A 24,307-nucleotide genomic window follows, 5' to 3' on the forward strand; every position below is an offset into this window, starting at 1 on the left:
TATATATATATTTATGTAATATTAATTTTCATGCATGATCCAGTAATTTAATTTGAATTTCCCGCCACCAAAGCTATAGCAATTCAATTTGAATTTCCCGCCACCTGCGCGTAGCGCTTTGGTTCTGTTCACACCCGCTAGGAGCGCTGCAAACAGTGTATTCGCTATCTAACATGGAAGATACCCTTCTATACTTCCCTCTGTATTCTGTGATACACATCGTAAATGGTGGCACAAATGATATAAATGCTCACTTAAAATGCGCAGGACATGTTTAGAATGTTAGGAATAAGGAGACTAGCTCAAAATTACTTATTTACTTTGCTAGGAATGAAAAATCTGACAGTGTAACGTACGCTGGGCTGCAGGTAAACACTCAATAAATTAATAAGTAAAAATTAAGGCCTTTGAAGCATCAGCCCAGAAAACAAAACAACAAACACAATAATCACAGAGGTGCCCAGATGTTATAAAGGAATTTACTAATAACCTATTAGGAACTCTAGGAGGCTATGTAGATCGAGGATGAATGATAATGAAATAACAAGACTGCTGGTTTGATTTATATAACTGCCCTTTTACTAAAATAATTTACTTAGTTTTTTATTTTATTTTATCTTTAACTTTTAAGTACACGTGTATTAAAATATATTAATTACAAACAGGAGGGAGCCCCAGGGCAACAATACATATAAAAGTAAAACAACCATATCTCTTAAACTTGACCCTGGTTTTAAGTGAGCTCGCAGGCTCAAAAGAAAGACAATTACATCTTGTTTTTAATTTTCTTTTGAAATGAGTTTAACTAAATCCTGTCTCCTAAAAACTGGTGGTCCTGGCACTGGAGGTTTCTGTAGATTAAAGTCCAGAAGAAATAATTTTATGTAGAAACTTTTATGTCGACCAGAGAGGGAAGACTGCATGGTAGCCAATCACAGACTGCTAATTTTGGCAGAGAGGTTCCATTCTCATTCTTGCAGGCTAATCTTGCACATTATTCTTGCACCCCGCCTGTAACCAAAGTCCCAAATTGCTTAGACTGATTAACAGGTGGCTAAGTCTGGGCAAGACTACGCCCAGGGATAGGCCAAAAAGAGGGGGGGGGGGGGGGAGGTATGACGACCACTTTCCCAAAGTAGCGGGGTGAAGTCACGTTAGCTGGCTCCATGAGTCGAGTAGGCAATTCCCGGTGCGGAAGTCAGCGGAAGCTATGACGTTCGTTATATACAAAAATAAAATGATGTTATGCGTCAATTTGTAGTTTTATTTTTTTGAAATAGAATGCACAGACGAATCCAATCACTTTCGAAATATATTCTCACTCATTCAATACGTACATCCGCCTGTCTAGAAATTGCTCGCAGCTAGGGCGATGAGAATTAACAAAAAAATTACGTAGATTAAGTCCTTCAGTAACATTTTTCTGTAAGTACACGAAAATCAGTGCGGCCTCAAACATGGCCACACCCAGCGAAAACGAATATCATCATGAGCCAGACGCCGACGTCGGTAGCCGCAATTTCAAATTTAAAAAAATGTGCTAAAAGTTTTAAAACAACAAATGATTAAATGGCATGGCCGGAGCTACCAACGTTAAATTTTCTCTTCCACAATTAATACATAATTTCTGAGAAGCCACCGAACGCACCCTCCTGGTGCAGTGATCGACAGACGACTGACTGGTGAAGTCATTCCACCTTTTTCATCACGCAGGGAGGAGAAGTCACATGACCTCACCGACCAATCACACGCACGCTTCATTCACGCTACACATCACAAGCCAATAAGAATACACGACACACCATGAAAACATTTTTCTACACACAGAGCCAGAGACTTTACATCTTTGTTCTGTCTCCCACATCGTGAGACAGTATTTATCACTCAGTTCCCATGACCAGTGGGGAATCCCAGCTTTTGTCTCTGTTACTGGGGAATCACTGTTTCGTTCTCACTCGCACTTACAGGCCTCTTATACCTCTCTCTAATACATCCCATACCAAATTCATTGTTGTAGAACCTTATGTACCAGCAATCATAATACAAATTACTTTACAAAATTAAACTTATTTAGCAAAACCTCAAAAAGTAGGCCAAAACAGGCAAAAATCCAGTACAACAGCTTATTTGTGAATAATTACATAAAACATAGTAATGATTTAAAATGTCTGTTAAAATCCAAAGTACATTCTTAAAGCATACAGCAACCCTTAAATACATAAAAACTGTAAAATATTCTTAAAGAGGTTTTTTAAGAAATGTTTACATTCATGAAAATAGTTTAAAAGAAAAATATTTAGCTAGGAGGGCAGGGGTCTTGCAATGTTACAAAGCCATGATGAGAAAAGAAGAAATAATTTAGATAAAAAAAAATAACTCTTACTGCCAGCCAAATTTAAAAATTAGAAAAATAAGGCATCTATGCCTTGACGTTGGCGACTACATGACGTAGTGTCGAGTCTTGGAAGTACAACAGAGATGGACTCTCGCGAATCGCGACGCGTGGTCCGCACAGACCAGATGCTGCCCGCTGAATCTTCGAAAAAGGCGTCGGTGCGCCTAATTAAAGAAAGTAACTGCCCCCATCCAAAGAAGGGGGGTGGTGATTGCCCGAAGGTGTCTGGAGATGCCCGAAGGGGCGAAGCAGACTGCAAAACGCTCGCTGCGCTCTCACACAAGTCGCAGGCGGACAGCGACTGCTGCCAAGGTCGATTGTGACAAGCTGTCTCTTATGGGAGGGATGAGTAGTGCGCTCTAGCGGCCAAGATGAGAACCTGCCTGGAGGGTCATAGAAACATCCACTAGAGTGCTCTGGGCGCCATCGCAACCAGCAGACCGAGCAAGGTTAAGGATTTTTCCGGCCGCTAGGCTTCGCTGATGGCTCTGTTGGACAAGGGCGGATGTCCTTGAAGAGACCATGTACCCTGCGCGGGTTCACTGGGGGTCGATGCTCCGGGTTGAAGTTCTCGTGAAGCCACAGGTGGGTGATGAGGGAAGGGGGGTCAGAACTTGCTAAGTCGCCTGGGAAAGGCGTCGTGTGGACCGTCCTGAGGCGTCGCCGAGGACTGTAACATGGTCCTCGACGTGCTGTGAAACAGCTTACCTATGCTTGCCTCCGAGAAATGAAAGATGCTAGCGGTGGGTTTGGGGTAGCGTTCGCTAGCACGAAAAGTCATACTGTTACAGGGAGAAAACATTATGCAAACCGCGGCCGAGATGCAGTGATAGCCAATCGTCAGCAAAAGGTATCTAATTGGGCCTGCAAACAAGTGCTGGTGCACTGGGTTGCACAAGATTACGTTGGAGTGTACAGTAATGGAAACAAAATTAAATGAAATAAAAAGGCAACTTTATTTTTGTGGTATCCTATAAAAATTAAAAAATAAATTTAAAATTCAAAATTTGTGCCCGAAAATTATGATAAATAGTGCTGTGATAAATGCAGAATGTCTTTTCACCAGTTTTCTTGTGGAACATAACATTCCATTAGGTGTTTCCAACCATGCCAGCCCACTTTTTAAGAAAAGGTTCCCAAATTCCGAGACAGCCAAGAGATACGGTTGTGGTAGAACTAAGTCGGCAGCTATCATGCAAGAAATGGCTGCATCTGCCATTGACAGGGTGGCCACAGACTGGAAAAACCGGGAAAAGTAAGGGATTTTAGAAATGGTCAGGGAAAATTGGGAAAAGTCAGGGAATCACCTGAGAGGTCAGGGAAAATTATCTCTTCTACCGTGCATTATTAACTTTGAATATGCCATGATATGTTAGAATGTGTACCATAAACCAGTTCTTATGTGCTGTTTTCGTTCGACAGTACGAAAACAATGGCTTGCGTGCAACATGAATAACTATCGTAGATCTCTTTTTACATCCTAAATGTCGCACACCAGTACCATAATAATTTGGTGTGTATGGTTTTTCTGCTCGGTGTTGCCAACAAATGTAATGCGTACCGGTAAACCAGTTCTTACGTGCTGTTCGCATTCGACAGTACGAAAACAATGGCTTGGGTGCAACATGAATAACTATCGTAGATCTCTTTTTACATGCTAAATGTCGCACACCAGTACCATAATAAATTGGTGTGTATGGTTTTCTGCTCTCGGTTTTGCCAACAAATGTACTTGTTTTTGAGCATGTTCTAAGAAATCTACAAAATCAAATGGCTACTTTGTTTGGCAGCATATTTTCAGTTCTTATTTTCGCTTATATCACGCATATTATTTCGTAGGGATTTTTCTAAAATAAAAGGTTTAATAATTGACGTGTTAAAACATTGCAATGAAAATCAAAAGCAAATGAAAAGCTGGTGGTGGGGTAAATTTGACGTTATTTCTTTCGGTTTCGGCTGGGATCGCCATATTGGCTTATTTGCCTTTGTGTACACTTGTAAAGTACCTATTGCTGGTGTTGCGGAAATTATTACGACGGAGTTGTAGGGGTAGTGTTCGTTAGACGTAGTGTTTGAAGTGATTATTACTGCAGTGAGCTACTTCTTAGGAATCGTAAATGGGGATTATGAAACGTCTATCATTGCTGGCTAGCTGTTCAGAGAGTTAGCTAACCAATTTTTATACAGACGTGACAGACGTTCGATTTGTTTGTTTACACGTGAAAATATTGCGTAAAATTGTGTGTTTTAGTATTTAAAGTGTGACGAAATTTTCATAGTTTAGAAATGACAATTTAAGGAAAGTTCGTTAACAGTTTCATGGTAAGTTGCGAATAATTTGAGACCCTGAAACATGGTATTTCCAAGAAAGACTTCAAATTTCAAAGATGATTGGCTTCAAGATGAGAGATTTTGTTTGTGGTTGGAACATCCTAAAACCGGAAGTAATCATGCTCGTTGTTCGCTGTGTGAGAAAACATTCTCCCGCAGCAACATGGGAAAACGTGGACTCATAAGTCACATGAATGGTGAAAAACACAGGCAAGTAGAAGAATATTACAAACGTAGCAGTTGTAACTTGGGTATGTACTTTTCTTGTAAGCCAAAGCATTCTACTAGTGCCAGTGGTAATTCTGATTCACAGTCATCCTCCATGTTGTATACTACTACTATTGTTTCTGATGATACTGTTCTTGGTGACCAGTCGAGGATTGTCAGTAAAATGCAACATGAGAAAAATTGTGAACTGTCAGTTGTGGAATCTACAGCTCTTTGCAAAATGCCACTGTCAGGATAAACACGTTTGTTTTAAATGAGGCGGTGACTAGGGCTGAAGTTTTGTGGTGCATGCAAACAGTTTTATCACATAAGTCTTTGCGTTGTGCAGCAAGTGATGTGACTGTGATGCAAATGATGTTCCCAGACTCATAAGTTGCCAAAAAAATGCAACTGCAAAGAACAAAAATTGGGTACATTATATTACTTGGCATAGCCCCTTATTTCCATAATGAATTAGTGAAAGACATATTCCAGTGTACTGAAATAGTTGTGGGGTTTAATGAATCACTAAATAAGATTTCCTATCTTGGACAAATGGATATAGTGGTGAGATTTTGGAGAGAACACAGCTGCCAGGTTTCAACTAGGTACTTCAACTCAGCATTTTTGAATCATGCCACAGCTGAAGATCTGCTGAAAGAATTCACTGAGACACTCTCAGAAATAGATTTGTGCAAAATTCTGCAAATCTCTATGGATGGTCCCAGTGTCAACCTAAAGTTTCACCGTGATATTTGTTCTTCTTTGTCCTCAGATCCAGAGGCTCGTCAGTTGCTTGACATTGGTACCTGTGGCCTTCACAGTATTCATGGGGCTTTCAAAATAGGGATTAAAGCCACTGATTGGGACATAGTCAATTTTTTGCGGTCACTCTATACACTTTTCAGGGATGTACCAGCTCGGCGAGGGGATTTCACTCATTTCTCAGGTTCAAAGATTTTTCCTCTCAAGTTTTGTAGTATTCGCTGGATAGAAAACTAGAGTGTCAAAAAGGGCTATTCAGATGGTTCAAAAATATGTTGATGCTGTTTCCAGAGATTCCAAATTGACACCAAAGTGCAAGAGCTTTAACACTGTATCTTCAGCATTGAAAGACAATCTTCTGACTTGCAAGCTGGCTTTCTTTGTATCTGTGAAATCTGAAATAGAACAATTTCTTACAGAAATCCAGACAAACACTCCTTTGGCACCCTTTCTATATGAATCGTTGAGCACAATTTTGAAAAATGTACTGTCAAGGTTAAAGATGGAATTGTAAATGGAACAAAGTCTGTAACTAGAATGATGATTTCAGATGACAAAAATTTACTTACTGCCAAATATGTCAATCTAGGCTTTGAAACACTGGAAGCTCTGCGAAAAATCAGACAAAGTTAAAGAAGTTGAAATTGTTGTGTTTCGTCAACATGACTTCAGAAAATGTGCCTGAAAATTTTGGAAAGGTATCCTCTTATCGATATCCTTACCAGAGGAATTTCTTGTCTGGATCCTGAAGTAGCACTGCGTCCAAACATCCGGGACAAACGATTGGCAATGGTTATCCAACAGCTGGGTCAAAAAAGGCATTTCACAGGCTTAGAAGCAGACTGCATTCAGAGGCAGTTAAAATCTGTTTGTGAAAATGACTCTTTTAAAGAAACTATGAAGAAATTTTCAAGAGAACACGACCGCTTAGATGACCTATGGATGAAAGTGTTATCAGCTTATAAAGAAAAAACGGAGGAACTCAAAGCATTTGTGAAGAATGTTCTTATTCTCTCGCATGGAAATGCACCACTAGAAAGAGGATTTTCTATCAATAAGGAATGCATTGTCGAAAACCAAACTGGAGAATCTCTCGTAGCACAGAGGCAGGTGTATGATGCTGTTGTAAACATTGGTGGAGTTGAGCAGGTAACATTCACTCTGTCCGTAACTCCAGAACTCGGTACCAAGAAGCTGCAGAAAGAAAGAAAAATAAGAGAAGATGCAGAAGACAGAGCAAAAAGTGAGAAGAAAAAATTTTCATTACAAATACAAGAATTGGAGAGGAAAAAATGCCTACTTATGCAGAGTGCAAGAACAGAAACTGCTCTTCTTGATGAGGAAATACAGTCTTTAAGAAGACAATGAGTGAGTGATATCAGGCCTAAATATTTGCATTGCTTGGTTATAACAATTTTTACTTTTCAAATGTTTAATTCTTTTAGATACTGCATGGTCTTATTAATTTTTTATTGTTTTTATTACTGTTGAAATTTTTATGCCAAAGAATCATAACAAAACTGCTAACAACAGAGATCCTATATTTCTCGTTTTAAAATATATTTATAAAATCGCAATCATGGTTATGTAAATTAAAAAAAAATTGTCAGGGAATTTTTTTTGCACAGTCAAGGAAAACCTGGAAAAGTCAGGGTTTTCATTTCTACATTTCTGTGGCCACCCTGATTGAGGATATTATTTCTTTGTTGCAGTCGGTTCCATTTTCGATAGAAATGGATGGCAGTAACAATTCAAATTCTAAAATGGGACATCCCATGTCAAATCAACACACTTTTAATAAAATTTTTACCTCACCATCTCAGATTTTGATGAAATTTTGCACAGATGTTACCTCCATACAGACTAACAAAAATATAAAATTTTAGAATAATATATCCATCCGTTTTGAAAATATTGCTTTGTAAATTTTCGAAAAAACACTCAAAATCGCACGACAGGCATATTTTAAAATTACCATAACTCTTTTCCAAATTAAGTTAGAAAGGTGAGACAGTTGTCATTTTGCAGCATTTGGTATGGCCTTTCATGTGATATGTAACACAATAATGTCTAGAAAAAAATAATTTTTAAAATTTAAATTTAAAATTTTGGAAAAAAGTGCATTTTTAATTTTTTTTTTTTCAAAAAATTCTATAATTTTTTTTGTACAAATATTAAATTGTCTACAAAGTTTCAAAGTTTGGTAATTACATTCTATGATGAAAATTTGAAGTCTATAGTGTCCAAATTGATTTTGTTGCCAGTTTTAAAGGGGGGTGCCTCTGGTCGAAATATTGGCAACCTAGTAATTTCAGAATTGGAGTGTTTGAATGTCCCTTTAACTCATTTGCCTGCATTTTCTGCAGATAATGTTCCAGTTATGCTGGGAAGCATAAATGGTGTAGCTTCTATATTGAGGGAAAAACAAGAAGCACTTATTGTAGTTGAGTGACCTTGTTATCTGATTAATTTGGCAGCGCAGAAGGCAGCTGCTGGCCTCCCTTGTAATGTCCATGACATTTTGATATATGTCTATTACTATCTTGAAAAAAGTTCAAAAAGAAAAAAGTACAGACATTTCAAACATTGCAAAACAAAGAAGCACGAAAGATTCTTAAACACGTTTGCACTGTCTGGTTGTCTCTTGGAAAAAGTCTTCTTCGTTTTGTGGATCAGTGGGATCCTTTATTAAGTGTTTTTAAAGAGAGGTTACTGTTCAGAAGCATGCTTCATCTCTTCAAACATATAAAATTCCTAAACAAAGTACTAGTGCTGCACCCAAAATCCCCATGTCTTCAAACAAGTTTTGCCATTTCTAATTGCCACTTCCAGCAAAAAAGTAGGTCTATCCAGTTCTGATGTAAGGAAGCCTGTTAATGAGAAGGAAATTAAGTCCATATCAAGTGAAGCTTCAAAATCTGGCCTGTGTGCAAAAAAATGTGAACTAGATAAAGACATTTCAACTTCATTTGGAAAGAAAAGAAAGTTGGATTTAGACCAGGAAAGTTTGACTCATTCTTCACCAGGTAATGTTAAGCAGAGCTTTAAAAACATAAATTAAATCTCACAAGGGAAGAAAAAATATTTATGTTTTTATCCTCGCTTTTGAATAAAGTCATATGACACCTTCTTTTGATAAAGTAAATGTCATTTTGCAGTCAGCGACTCCTCAAATACATGTTGTCAGGAAATTACTTTGTGGACTTCTTCAGGAACTCTTATCTAAATTTGCAAACCAGTAGCAATCAAGAACAAACAATTTCATGAAGTCAAGTATCACTTGGCCTGAAAACCAGCTAGAAAATTCAGAAATAGTAGTTGGTTGTTAAACTTCAAAGGTTGTTGACATGTTGAGTGAAGCCGACAAAATAATTTTTTCACATCAGTTAAAAAGTATTTGATAGTTGCCCGTGACTATATGTTACATAAGTTTCCACTAAACGAAGAAGTGTTGCAAAACGCAGAAGTTTTAAATGTTGATGGGATTGAAAGAGCTTCATATTCTAACGTAAAATTTTTCCTGAAAATCTTTCCTTTTATATTGCCCGTAAAAGAAAATGAGAGTAATATAATGACAATGCAATTGACAAGCTGCAAAAACAATTTATTTCACTTCCCCAGTTACAAGATGCATCTTCCATTATAGATAAGAAAGACAGAATTGATGCAAAGTTGGTTAAATTACGTTCAGTTGTAGGTGCTGATGGATTGCCAAAATATGACAGATTAGCGAAAGTAATGCTCTCAGTGTTAACCAAGAACAGAACTAAATTCAGACCTCAAGTTTCATACAAATCTCTTGCAAGTTTGCTGGTTATGAAATGCAACAAATCAGATGTTTGTTATGAACAGAAATTTCTGATGACTTTTTACAGAAACCGAAGAAAGCTACTGCAGCTTCTCTGAAGAAGCAGTGATTTTAACCAGTTTTTTTAAAGTGATACTGTGAGTGTGTTACTTATAAGGACTATAAGGAAATTGAAAACTGTAAATATGTGTTTAAAATTGTTTGACTTTAACTAAGAATCCACTTAATATTCAACCAAACACCATTGGTAAGTTTTAGCACTTTTTAGAAGTTCTTTGTAGTGGTAAATTAATTTAAGTGTGAAATGAGTTGTATTTCTTAATAAGTTAGTTTTAACTTGCCACAGTATGATAATTTTCTTTTTCCAGAAAATTGATTTGAATGCACAAATTTTGTATGTAATAAGAAGCTGCTCAACAAGTCATGATGCCATTCAAGTTTTGTTTGATAACACCTCTATAAGAATGTCAGTTTTTACAGATACTTTAATCCAAAACTTCTGCAAGTATTTTATGCACTTTTGAAACATTTTTGCTTGTTGTACTATTTGAGAATTTTAAAAGTTGGCAAGTCTGACTGTACATTGAGCGAGGCGGGCTGGTATTGGCCCGTGACGAGAGAGGTTGGTGACCTTGACTGGTGAGCAGGTGGTGGGAAGATAGCTGACCGTATTGTGGTTTGTCAGGCCTGTACATTACTGTCTTGTAGTTAAGTCAGCTCCCGTCTTTTCTGTACATGTCTCCTGTCACTCTACTACTTAATTGGTGTGCTGTTTGTTTTGTTTCTGTCAGAGTTGTGTTGTTATTGTTAAGTTTTTAAGTGAATGGTGTTGATTGTTTTGATTTTAAATTACGGCAAGCAAACTAAAACACAGTTCGGGGGTGCGGCGTTTGTCCTAAAATCGTTTGTCCTAAAGTGTTTATCCTAATTTCGTTTGTCCTAAAAATTAGGACAAACGACTTTAGGACAAACGACTTTTAGGACAAACGACGGTTCCAGTATCGATAAATCCTTACTCTGAGTTTTAGGACAAACGACTTTAGGACAAACGACATTAGGACAAACGACTTTAGGACAAACGACTTTAGGACAAACGACTTTAGGACAAACGACTTTAGGACAAACGACTTTAGGACAGACGACTTTAGGACAGACGACTTTAGGACAGACGACTTTAGGACAGACGACTTTAGGACAGACGACTTTAGGACAGACGACTTTAGGACAGACGACTTTAGGACAGACGACTTTAGGACAGACGACTTTAGGACAAACGACTTTAGGACAAACGACTTTAGGACAAACGACTTTAGGACAAACGACTTTAGGACAAACGACTTTAGGACAAACGACTTTAGGACAAACGACTTTAGGACAAACGACTTTAGGACAAACGACTTTAGGACAAACGACTTTAGGACAAACGACTTTAGGACAAACGACTTTAGGACAAACGACTTTAGGACAAACGACTTTAGGACAAACGACTTTAGGACAAACGACTTTAGGACAAACGACTTTAGGACAAACGACTTTAGGACAAACGACTTTAGGACAAACGACTTTAGGACAAACGACTTTTAGGACAAATGATTTTAGGACAAACGACATTATGAAAAACCAAGTAAGAAAATTGACTTTAGGACAAAAAACTTTGAGTCAAACTATTTTATTTGAAAACGACAGAGCATGTGAGAACTTACAGTAAAAGAAAATGTTTGAAACAATAATGTTATATACTGGGGAAATACTTTACATTCTATGTAAAAAAATTCAGCGTTTACGATCGTTACAATTTTTAGACATCTAGGAATGGACGACTACGGTTTCAACGACCTAAATCTGTTTTTTTTTTTCCTCTTGCTATAAGGTGAATTACCTTGTACTAGCACCGAAAAATTGTCACATCAAGTGGCTTGTGGATACCCACAGGAAAAATATTCTATGTATTCACAGCACAGAATTGTTATAACATAAGGGGAATAAGGGTTCGCATGCATATCTCAAATTAAATAAATCCATTTACATTTATTCACTACTTAGGTATATTAACAACTCATATTTATATCTTTAAACGAGAGAATTTTGCCCGGTCCTGGGGCCAAGGAATATGAAATAAATGATTTTCGGAGACAAATGTTGTAACTTTCGAAAAGCTAGGACATTACTCTCTAGCCACCCTCGTAGGTATATTAACTGATCGGCCACCCAATGAGATAATCATTCCACACTGAGAGAAAGGTTTGTTTGCCACAACAAAATATTTGTTTGTATGAGCAAATAAATTCATGTTGATGATTCAAACAAATATTTTGTTTTAGGAAAGATTTTGTTGATCTAAAAAAAATTGGATCGGTCAATCTGTTTATTTTGTTAGGTGTAATAAATCAAATTTGTTAATCGCCAAATTTGGTTAGGCCAACAAAATGTTTTGTTACAGGAAGTAAATATTTGTTTCGCCATATATAAAAGTAGGAGGAGCGAAGGGGTACTGGACCAATGTAAACATTGAAATGTAAACATTGAAATGTAAACATTGCGCCAGTACTCCCCCCTGGGGGCCGCCATCTTGTTTCATGGGGGCCACCATTGTTGTTGACATTGGTTACCAGGGCGCGCCATCGTCGCAGCCACTGGGGGCCGCCATCATTTTTCCGTCTGCTGGAGGCAGCCATCTTAGTTCAGCCTTTGGTTACCGGAGCGCGCCACCGTCGCTCCGAAGGCAGGAATTGTATACAAAAAATCCTGGGCGGTGTGGGGATTCGATCCGTGGGACACAGCAACATCGAAGTTGCAAGGCAGACACCTTAACCACTAGACCACGAGACCAGTTGAGGAGAGTAGAATTAAATAAGGAAGATATGCTTAAAAGGCGGCATGTTTTTAAATTTCCAACCGCCATGTTTAAATTTCGAAAAAAAAAAAAAAACTTAAATAACGCAGCCATGTCTATAAACCCCCACCACTCCACAACTGCCGCCATGTTTAAATTTCAAAAAATATGTGCTTAAATAACGCCGCCATACTAGCTATGTTTATAAACCCCCACCACTCCACAATCGCCGCCATGTTTAAATTTCCAGTATACCAAAAGTAAACACCCACCACTCCACAAACGCCGCCATACTAGCTATGTCTATAAACCCTCACCACTCCACAAACGCTGCCAAGTTTAAATTTCGAAAAAAAATAGACGCCATATTTAAATTTCCAAAAATCATTTACCACTATGCTTAAACCGCCATGTTCTATGCTTAAAACACCTTCCCCCACCCCAAGTATACCTAAAAGAAACCCCCGCCATACTAGCTATGCTAAAATAAAATGCCACCATGTTTAAATTTCCAAAAAGAAACAAAATACAGCCATGTCTAATTTAAAAAAAAGAAATGCCACCATATTTTAAAATTTCCAAAAATCATTTACCGCTATGCTTAAATATCCAGTATGCTTAAAAGACGCCAACACCCCACGACCCAGAGTATGCTGCTATGCTTAAATAATGCCGCCATACTAGCTATGACTAAATATAAATACCTGGGAGCAACATAACCTCAAAACCCCGCGCACAGAGAGTGAGATGTTGTCCGCTGGAGCTTCACTCATAAAATGCTCAATAATAATCCCCACATCATATTATGTATATTTAAAAGCATAATAATGTCTTTTAAATATAAATATTACCAACGCCATGTGGGGAACAGAAGCCCGCTCATGAATATCCTTTAGTGGTAGCACCGACTCCCTCTGCCAGTGGCTTAAGCATAGTTAAAATTTATAATATTGCGAAGACAGAAAAAAAAGCATAGGTAAAAAAATGTATTAAGCATAGTTAGGACCCCTACAGTTAACACGTAGTGTTAAGTAATAAAAAATAAAATTGTAGGAATGCCCAGCTGTGGCACGAACGCCAGAAAACCATATAGGCATAGTTAAAATAAAAACAGTACTAGCCATCCAAATAGCACTTTGCGACATGTACCAAGAAGCATACATAAAAGAAATACTCACTGGAACACACCCCACCCACCCCGGCGATATATAACAAATAAATAAAATAAGCATAAATATAAATTAAAATAAATGTTGTACAAATGCTGTATATGGGAGCATGTTCGCGCACCGGTAGCCGCGCCGCGTCTGCAGGTGACTTGTTGACAACAGCCTGACGTCAGTGAAAGTGTTTACCACAGCGAACACAGAGCCGGAACAACGCCCGAGGGGAAGGAGGAGAAAGCTGTTATTCAGTCAGTCCCAGATACCGACTCCGATGGTGCGCTCGCGAGGGCCGAAAACAACGCCCGAGGGGGGAAGGAGGAGAAAGTTGTTAGTGTCACCAGTGTCCAGTCCCGGATACTGACTCCGACGGTCAAGACACATCCTACCGTTGAATATCACCGGAATTAATCCACCTCTTTACGGAAATGGGAAACCCCTTCCACGACACAAGGGAACGTTCGCCACACTTTTTGTGAATTTTATTCACTAAATAAGTGTCAGGGTACGCAGTTACTTGAATCTCAGGACCATAAAAGCCGCCTTTAATTTCATTACCGTCCAAATCACTCAAATGAAACACACGTGAAAAATTATGCGTAACTTTGACTACTCTGAAAACCTCATGCGACCACCTCGGTTTGAATCCCTTCTCAAACATCGTCTTGTGTTTTGATATACGTACGTAGGAACCCACGCGAGCCTTTAACCGTCTAGGATCAATTTTCTTAAAATATCTGTAAACTGTTTGTAGCAAAGAGTTATCCCTCACAGCATTCGGAGCCATGCCTATAGTGCGGTAGAATCTATTATTGTAGACAGAAAGTAATTTAGGTAAAATTGTAAGCCACTTATAATTTCCTTGTGCCGAGAACTCACGTTACGGCTTAACGAAAAAATTAGCGGTGATTCAGCCTTCACTGCTAGTAACGGATGGTTGGATTGATGTAAGAAAAGGCATGGGATCGGACAACTGTCAATAAGCGGAGATAAGCTATCAGCTGACAAAGCTTCTTTAGAAGAATACCTAAGTGAATTTTGTGATTTGATTTCCTTAGAAAACTACTTGCCACAGCAAATTTATAATGCAGATGAGACTGGGTTGAACTTTAAAGCCCTACCCACAAAAAGTCTTGCTTCTCAAGAGGAATCTCCTGTGCCGGGTTTTAAAATGAACAAACACCATCTTATGGTTTTAGCCTTCAGTAACACAGCGGAGTCAAACAAGCAAACAAGGAGTGGTTTGACAAGCATTTGTTCTTTCAGTGAAAAAGTTTAATGAAGAAAATTGACTACTACCTCAAGCTCTACTTCTGATAGGCAAAGCCCCTTCTCACCATCAGACATGCGGCTAATATGCGGGAACATAAAAGCTGTTTTTCTGCCTGCCAATGTAACATCACTGCTGCAGCCTATGGATCAGGGTGTTCTAAAGAATAAGCTACCGAAAAGTTCTCTTACTATATCTTATTGAAGAAACGCCCCTTTCTATCCTTGAGAAGCTGAAGAAAGTTACAATAAAAGACATTATTTACTGGGTTGCAGAATCATGGCAAAATGAAAGGGTGAACTTATTGCCAAGATCGTGGAAGAAGCTTTGGCCTACCCTCGAGTTCAAGAAAACACCTACCTCTACACCTGTCACACAAGACAATAACACTGAGCTCCTTCATCTTGTTAAGCAAGTAGCAGGTTGTGAGGAGGCTGGAGAAGGTGGTCTAGAGGAGTGGGCAAGAGTTGGTTAATGAAGAATGCAGCGAACATGAAATAGTGAGTGGTCCAAAGTCAACATGACCGGAATGTAGCTAGTGACAGTGAGGAAGAAGAAACTTCGACAGTCAGTGTGACTTATACTGATGCTGCCTTTGCTTTTAACGTAGTCTAGCACTTTGTAGAACAACACGCAGCAGCCACGCCAAATGATATCATGTTCATGCGACGCTGGTGCGCAATTGCCTCCGCGGGAAGGTTTTTGTCACTTCGACAATTGAAGATAACTGATTTAAAGTGAATGATTAAGTGATATTTTGTGTTTCTATTGTTATTTCATTTTTTTTTTTTTTGCAATTTCAATATAATATTAATACAATATAATATTATAATACAATAATAGTAAACGTTTACTGTTTTTCAATCCTAAATATGTAGACACATTTAGAATTTGTTAGGTATGCTAACTGTACTTGTTAATTTTAAATGAATTATGTAAAATAAGGTTATAATGTAGAATATATAATTGTTTTATGACTAAATAAGTTTTTTTCTTTTTTGCAAGTTTTTTTTTTTCAAACTTAATAATGCCAAAAAACTAATTCTGATTTTCCGAGTTTTCGGGTTTCCCAGGGTTTCGAAGTATTTAAAATTTTTCAAACTTATCTCATGAAAAATATGGTTAATGTGGCAGTGTTTTATGCTTCAAGTTGTATGTATGTATGCATTTTTATATATATATAATATATATATAATATAAAATGTTTTTCGAAAAGATCTGCAAGTTTGCTTAGATGGGGCTCAGTCTTCTTACTTAAGTTTTATCACCAAGGTGGCCTGAATCAGAAGTAAGACAAATAGACCATACACGATACAACTGGTCTTCTAGGTTGTGGCTATGCACAGGAGGCCTGATGTAATGTCTCTTCTACAGGGTGGTACAGTGGTGGAGGGCCAAGTACCCAGACAACGTGCTCAAAGGCTACAAGGTGAACCTGCAGCATGCCCTAGGCTCCAGGATCCCAAACGGTATTCTCAACTTCTTTTTCAAGTTCACCTTTGGCCGCAAGGTGAGTGACTACTTGGTGAGTCCACATTGGTAGGTATTGCCTCTCGTTTACTCTGCGGTGTAAGTCTAGACTGTTAGTGTGGTAATTTATAGCTTTGCTTGATCTTCCTCACAAGAATGGTGCATGTGGTTAATGATGCAAACTTATGTCATTGATAATAGGATTACAGGAGAGAGTGCAGCCCACTAATATTGCACATGCTTAAAAACCAAATTTTGCTCAGCGTTTAGTGCATAAAATAAAAACCATTTTCCACTGTGTAATTACATAGACTTAGTGCGAAATGTTGACTTTCCGTTCAAAGTCCTGCTGAGCACGCTGAATGAACATTGACTCAGAACACCTAATACACATAACTGCTATTTTGTTGGACATGAGCAAATTCTTAAAATTTATTTGTGGTGTTGTGGCCCTTTCACTGAGAAGCCACAAATAAGAGGGGAGGTGTATCGAGTTGACTAGGTGAAATATTTTCGCTAATTTACCGGGAAATTTGTCATTATATAAGTAATTACTAATGAGGACTATTGGTAAAAGGTTACTTTTTACAGCCTTTTATTTATAGAAGATTAAATTTTTTACTTAAGAGTAAGAATTACAATAAATTTAATTTATGGGACAATTCTTCACTTAAATATGGATACATCAAAGTGTTTTGGCTCTTTCTACACTTACAACCTTGAATTATTAATTATTTTAACATAGAAAAAGACATGTCTTTGATCCAAAACCAGGTCTTTTATGGAATATGTATGTGTGTGTGTGTGTGTATCTTAGACATTGAAGTAGAGAATTGTGTAAAATGATAAATGCTTCATTTTACTTCAGTTTTAATGGCAATATTTTGCACTTTGATGCATGAACTGCATGTTATTAATCACATTAAAGGAGATTATAGTTTTTGGTGTAATTTTGTATTTAATAGGACATTTTTGTGTAAAATTAGATAATACAGTTTTTACGCATTACTGTATGGGATTTGCAAGATTTTGGTGGGAGAGTTACTGGTGATTGTGTACCACATTGACTCTGACATATCACGGGATGTCCTACAGCTGAACTTATTGTATTGGACTAATCAGCATTGATCTCTTGTAATAATTTCTGTGTAGCTTGGAATTGAGTTCATGCATGTATGTACATTTAACATTTCTCCATAGTTACAACTTTGTTTTTGCTTTAATGATTTTATATGTGAACTTCACGAAATTTTGAAGATTGGCCAGCAGGTATCATTAATTTTTGCAGAATATTGTGGTAGAGGATGGAAGCACTTTGGTAAATATTTTAATGGTTCTGGGATGTGTGTTAGGGTTTGCTATCTGCTGAGCTGGCTTCTTGTAATGTCCGTTTCTCTCAAACAGGTGATTTGCTGGTGTGCATATGGGGAAACCACTTATAGTATTTGCGTGGTCAACCTTAATTTTGTAGTCTTGACTTCATTTGCATATTTGTCAGTTTTATGTATAATTTTAAAATATGCATTATTGTTATTATTATTTATTTTTCTTTAATATTTCCATATTCTCATGCTATTGTCAAATGTATTGTTTTTTAAAACCCTATTATGGAGAATATTAATTCAAATAACATGTGTTCAGGAATTACTTACAGCCTTGATAAACAAAATACAATCAGTTCTTTTGTGAAAACCTAAAAATGGACTGTACATTTTTTAGAATGGTTATAGTTATCATCCGTTAAATAAATTACAAGAATTAAGTTTTGGTTGAATGAATGTAATCAATTTTTTTACCACTAAACAAGCTATAAAACAAAATTTAAAAAATTATTATTTAATATTTAGTGTACAATGAAATTTCAAATTTAATTCAATGACTCGAAAAACTCTTGCCAGTGTCTCACATTTGTGAAATGTTTTCCAGGGGGCCAAGAAAGTGAAAGCTCAAGGTATTGGAGTCCACAAGCCAGAAGAAATAATGGAGTTTGGACAAAATGATTTGAAAGTATTGTCGGACATGTTGGCTGATAAACCCTTCTTCTTTGGCGATGAACCCAAGGCGGTGAGTGGCACTGGCTCCACCATGTGTACGTCACTGGGACAGTGTATATGTACAGCAATATTCTTATCGAGCAGAGATATTAGATATAAAGGTTATCTTATGTTACACATATATGAAATTTTATAGTGAAGATACATATATTCTTTTTTACTTGGTAATTACTTTAATGAGAAATATTTTCAGCAATTTTTAATACTTATATTGCAAAATGTCTTAATTTAAGTATCATTTATGAAGTGGGGTATTTGAAAATGAGTGAATAAAAGTACTGTTCTGTTTTTAATTATATGATGTCAAAAGGTTTATAAAGAAGAAAACACATTTCTGCATTAAATGTTTAAATTGAGTTGGGATTGCTTGATAACCATGAATGCAAAAGTGAAATGGCTGTAGAGCCTCGCTACAATATAAAATATTATTGATGTGTAACATATTAGCTCTAAGTATTAGGTGGGAGTAAATTCGTGAATGCAATGTAAGTCAAGAAAATTAAATCTGCAACACCCACAGTGTCACATCATAGACGACCTTGGCTAGCTCAAATTTTTGTCTGAAACTGACATACATAAAACACTTGCATTAATAATTTGTCCCTTTCAAAAATACTTTAAGTTCCAGAATAAAATATTACTGTCATCCATAAAATACTGCAATAACGTTTCTGACACGAAACTGATTGGATGCTGAATGTGTATACCTCTCCAGCCAATCACAGCACAACCCTTAAAAAACCACAGTAGGATAAAATTTATCACCCCTCAGAGCGAGGCTTTTTTTGACGAAGATTACATCCAGAAAAATCACGTGAATTAGTGAATTTTTAACCAAAAACAATTACAAAGTTACAGTTGTCAACTACCAGCCAATCATGGTGCAAGGCAACAGTGGCCTGACACTCTCTAATCTTTTCCCACAGTTCCTCTATTTTGTTTCTCTCACTCTTACCTTGCACAACCATCTTAACTATTGCATCAGCTTTCAAACAAAGAATCAAGGCGAGAACAAAAAATACAAAACTAAACTACGTTACTGTTCTTATTTATGAACCCAGAAACACATGCAATACTTAAATTAAGTTTTTGTGTGCTTTAACATAATTTTTTAACAACCCAGCAAGTAAAATAATATCTAGGGGCTTATTCATTGAAGATGAAGCAAATCATTAAATAGTAAAGCATTAAAGAATATAAATGATGATTATAATAAAACTGGTGAATACAAATGCTTCTCAGAACAAAATAACTAGCTGTTACTTAAATTTTATCAAAGAAAATTAACCTTAGAATTTTCTTTAAGATGACATAATAAATTGTAGATTTAACTATTTATCAATTGGGAAGGGCAATAACCGGGGTTGCTACATTATCTCTCCAACTTTTCAATTAAATGAACTAATCTGTAATTTAAAAGTCCAACCAAAAGCAAAAAAAAGTAGGACATTGCCTGACAAATGTCAAAATCATTATAAACTATATGCACTCAGTATCACACTAAACAATCTTTGCATATGTAACTTTAGAATCCTATTCCTGGCTACTCTGGAAACCAACCAAAATATACTCCTTATACTTCCAAATTTTGAAGTGCCATGGGTTATCATATTGTCAAATTCTACTCTCAGCAAAATTCTACTCTCTTCATTCTATCAATGCATAATACTACTTATTTCAACATTGGCCTCTTTAAGTTTTAAACTGAACCTCTCTGGTCTACAAAGAACATCATTACAACCTCTTAAACAACTTCAACAGCAACAGTTACTTCATCAGCAACTTCAAAATAAACTTCATGAACTTCAACTTCAAAAGCTTCCACAACTTTGACTGTAACGACTTAAAGAACTTCACCTTCATGATAGGGAGAACAGCAAGAGAAGGGATCCAAACACCATTGCCAAAAATCATCATCAACCTTACTACCCAAAACACCATTAAAATTAACTTCCTTGCCTCCTAACTGCCTCACAACAACAACAACGATGACTATAAAAACCTTTGCTCCCATAGTGATACCATGTTTCACCCACAATTCGGCCAATCTCTTCACATCCAACTATGCACTTGTAAAAATTTGACAACTGTGCTCTTTTGTTATCCAACAAAACCACTATTAAAAATCTATAATTTTTTTAAAAACTAAAAAAAGACCTCTATTCTCATTTACCTATGTGGTATACAAACTTTTAAAACTTGAATATCTATACAAAACATTTAATTCTTCCATTTACTCCAACTTCGTGATATTTATAACTCAAATTTAAATACCTATGTAAAATCTTCAATTAGAAACACATTTATACCAGTACTTATTCATTAATATAACTAGACTGCAAAACTATTATACATCATTTTCTACACACATTCATAGACATATCTTCCCCAATAAAATAATATTCTATTTCATTCATTACACAATCTTCCATTGCCTTAATAGTAATAAATGCCAGGTGGCAATGTTTACTTTATATACATTATGTGCTGTTACAGATTTTATAACAAATAATGGCTCATCATATTAACGGAAAAATTGGTGGATTTCTGATCTGTTATTGACGACACCTTGTATGTCACTATAAACACTTTGTCACCTTGTTTAAAAATCACTAGGTTTTATTCATTTGACAAACTTATCTTTTCGTCTCCATGCCTTGAACAATAGCGTCTTCCCTGCCTTTTCCAACTTGTCCTTGAGTTGTACATAGTTGCACTGTCAGAGAAAACGATGATCCCTTGTAGTTTTGTTTTATAGCACCTGCTGTATTAACTTAATATTTAAAAACCGGTGCCCTCGTGCCACATATTGTTTATCAGTCCCTCCACTTCACTCATCACATTAGCCCACTGACTATGGTTATCACTGCAATACAATCGAAACACTCACTCACTCCCTCCCTCCCTCCCTCCCTCCCTCCCTCCCTCCCTCCCTCTTCGCTCTCTCCACAGGATTTATTACGATGATACACTGCTATGTATCTCAACTTTATATCCAGAATACCAGATTGTTTTTTCCACAGTTCTCCCTGGAATCGAGGTCCATTATCTGAATTGATTTTCTTTGGAATCTCCACCTTCTTTACTTAAACAGTGAGAATTTTTTCAGTTACAACCTGCGAAGTAGCTTGTTTTATTGGATACAATTTTATATTCTTAGTAAAAACATCAAATAAAACAAAATATACTTAACCCCTCCCCTTCTAGGTAATGGGTCAGTCAAATCTACTCACACAACTTATAGGGGTTCTGTCACCAATACATGTTGCATGGCCTCTTACACTTCCTCTTCATTACCCTAGTTTGTGCACACAACAAACCATTATTAACAACTTTCGCAACAGACAGATACTTATCCCTGTATACACTAAACCTTTGAATATATTGTACAGTTTTTTCACCCCAAAATGTCCTGATTCTGCAATCATAAGTGTACATATTTCAGTTCTTAAGCTATTTGGTACACAACACTCATTTCGGCATATCGTTGCTTATATTATGAAAAAGATGCCCTTCCTAATTGCAAATTTATCCTTGATAATATCTCTACAATAAGCAGACTCCAATTCTTTCACTACAATTTGTAACCTAGGATCCTCTGCAACCTCATCCTTTAATTTCTTGAAAAAAAAAATCTCATAACCGGTTTTCCATGTGTCTCGTCTGTTTGTGCAAAGATTCCTTATCTGAATTTTTTGCCTGCATGGCCTCTACATCTGCAACCCCTCTAGACAACGCATCTACAACTATTTGGGTTTTCCCAGAAATGTATCCAAAGTGTATTCCTGGACCGCCAAAATCCATCTTGTGATTTACCCTGTAATAACTTGCAGGAATTAATGTGACATAAGGCCTGGTGGTCTGTCAGTACTATAGTTCTCTACCATAAATGTAAGTATGGAATTTTGAACATGAAAATAAAATGCTGGTAATTCGTTTTCTGTTGTGTAATTTACCTCTGCTGTGTTCAGCGCTCTACAGGCAAAACAAATGTGTACTTGTTCCCCGTCCTCATTTACTTTAAACAATATGGCCCCTAAAGCTTCATTTGAAACATCACAAGCTATGTAAAACTTTTCGTCTAGCTGAAGGTGGTGTAGCAACAGATCGTCTCCAACTCTTGTTTCAGTTGTTAGACTGCATACTCGTGCTCAGTTCCCCATGCCCAACATGACCCTTCTGCATCAATTTTCTCAGTGATACACAAATTTTACTGAAGTTCTGTATGTATTTACAAAAAAAAAAATTGAAAACCAACTAATCTCTCCAACTGCTTAAAATTTGAAGGTCAATATGGAATGCCCTCTGCATTTACCACATTCCGTAAAAATGTTATATCTTTCAAAAATTATGATTTTTTGAAAATTAGCTGTCAATCCACCCTGTTGTAATTTTCTCAAAACATTCTACAATCTGACTAGTGTTTCTCAAAGGTAGCCATGGAAATCATTGTCATTGACATTAATTGTAACCAACTCCAATATTTCTGGTCCTAAAACAGCCTGAATTCCCTAATGAATTCACTAACTGAAACATTCAAGCCAAAAAGTAATCTCTTAAAACAATAGGTCTTGCCTGTGTAGACAAAAGCAGGGCACAGCCTATACTCAACAACCAAAGGAATTTGCCAATAAGATGCAACCAAATCAATTTTTGGGAAAAAAAAGTACAACCGCCAAATTTCTGTAGCAATTCATCCATGGGTTCTGGTGACTGCATGTCTGGTATTATTTATTATGTTTACCTTCCTGGCATCAAAACATAACCTCACCCATACTTGCCAACTTTTAACATTTCTAAATAGTAAAACATAAAAATTTTTTTTTTTTGCGTAAACAGCACACAGCAAGTTTAAATATTAGCCTACTTTATGTAGTAGGTATACGTATTTGGTTGTAACAATAGGCCAAAGCAATTGGTACCTTAAAATCACAATAAATTAACAAGTTACAGCATTTAGAAAAATACTTTGTAAGCCTTTTAATAGTAGGTGAAATCTCTGGCAGTGTATTTCAGAAACTGTGTTTAAAAAATGACTACCGTACAATGTCATGGCCTTGGTTCAAACAGTAAATATGTTTTCATTAAAAATTAAAATAAACTGAAAGTACTGCACTTTTACAGAGACAAAGGTACAACACACACATCTACAAAAAACTCATTATTAAAACTAATTACTTACATGTTGTGTAGTAGTTCAAAAACTTGTAGCAGTGTACTCAACCACGAACAAGCATATAAAAAAACTCTTGCAGTTTATTATGTCAAAAATATTTTTTTATAACTGTTGAAAATTAAGTTCACAATAGAAAAAAATCTACTGCCTACTACTAATAAATTACTCTTTGCAACTAATTTTTTAGGTATGCAACGGTGGCCTTTTTTAGAAATTGTTCACTGAAGGTGTGTTCAAAACACTTGCCTAATTGTTTACTTTTTATAACAGAAATATTCTCCAGTACTCTGGTTGACAACAAAGACCTTAACTGGGATCTGTTCTTTTTTACTACGCTAAACACACGCTCACACTCTGCATTGCTGTGTGGTAAAGTCAAAACAGCAAACATCACAGCCTGTCGAACTTCCACTGCTCAAAAACATTTTTTATGTGTGATATTTTAACCCATTTCTGTACTATGGTGTCTTCTTTGTTGACTAGTGAGTCTACTGTTTCAAGCTGAAGATTGGTAAACTGGTTGTGAAGTACATCCATTGCTTGTTCTCTGGTTTCATTTTCATGAACAGGTAGCGAGAAGGGAAATAAGTCAATGAAGAATTTCACATTAGAAAAAATGGCATTTTCTGTGTTCTCTTCATTTGCAACTCGTGCTTTGCTAACAAGTTCGTTTTTTATGGTAAATTTGTTCACAATATAATCACACGAGGCTACAAAATAACTTCTGACAGACGAGAAAAACAGTTTCTTATCTTTATCACTTAATATGTTGACAAATTCTGATGCAGTACCAACTATCAAATCACTGTCTTGCCTTTGATTATCAGCAAGATTA

At 36.6% G+C, this 24,307-nt stretch overlaps 1 protein-coding gene across 2 annotated transcripts in view; it reads left to right on the top strand.

Moving 5' to 3' along the window:
* Positions 1–24,307, top strand: part of LOC134527218 (failed axon connections) — a 570,515-nt gene that overhangs the window by 495,347 nt on the left and 50,861 nt on the right. The window contains exons 3-4 of one of the 2 annotated variants that reach the window (XM_063359709.1): positions 16,147–16,282; positions 18,169–18,306. In XM_063359709.1, the coding sequence (XP_063215779.1) occupies positions 16,147–16,282; positions 18,169–18,306 (274 nt within the window). Of the gene's footprint in view, positions 1–16,146; positions 16,298–18,168; positions 18,307–24,307 lie in introns of both variants that reach the window. The other variant, XM_063359708.1, reaches the window with a different exon arrangement.

This window comes from Bacillus rossius, chromosome 1 (assembly GCF_032445375.1).
Source record: "Bacillus rossius redtenbacheri isolate Brsri chromosome 1, Brsri_v3, whole genome shotgun sequence".
NCBI lineage: Eukaryota > Metazoa > Arthropoda > Insecta > Phasmatodea > Bacillidae > Bacillus > Bacillus rossius.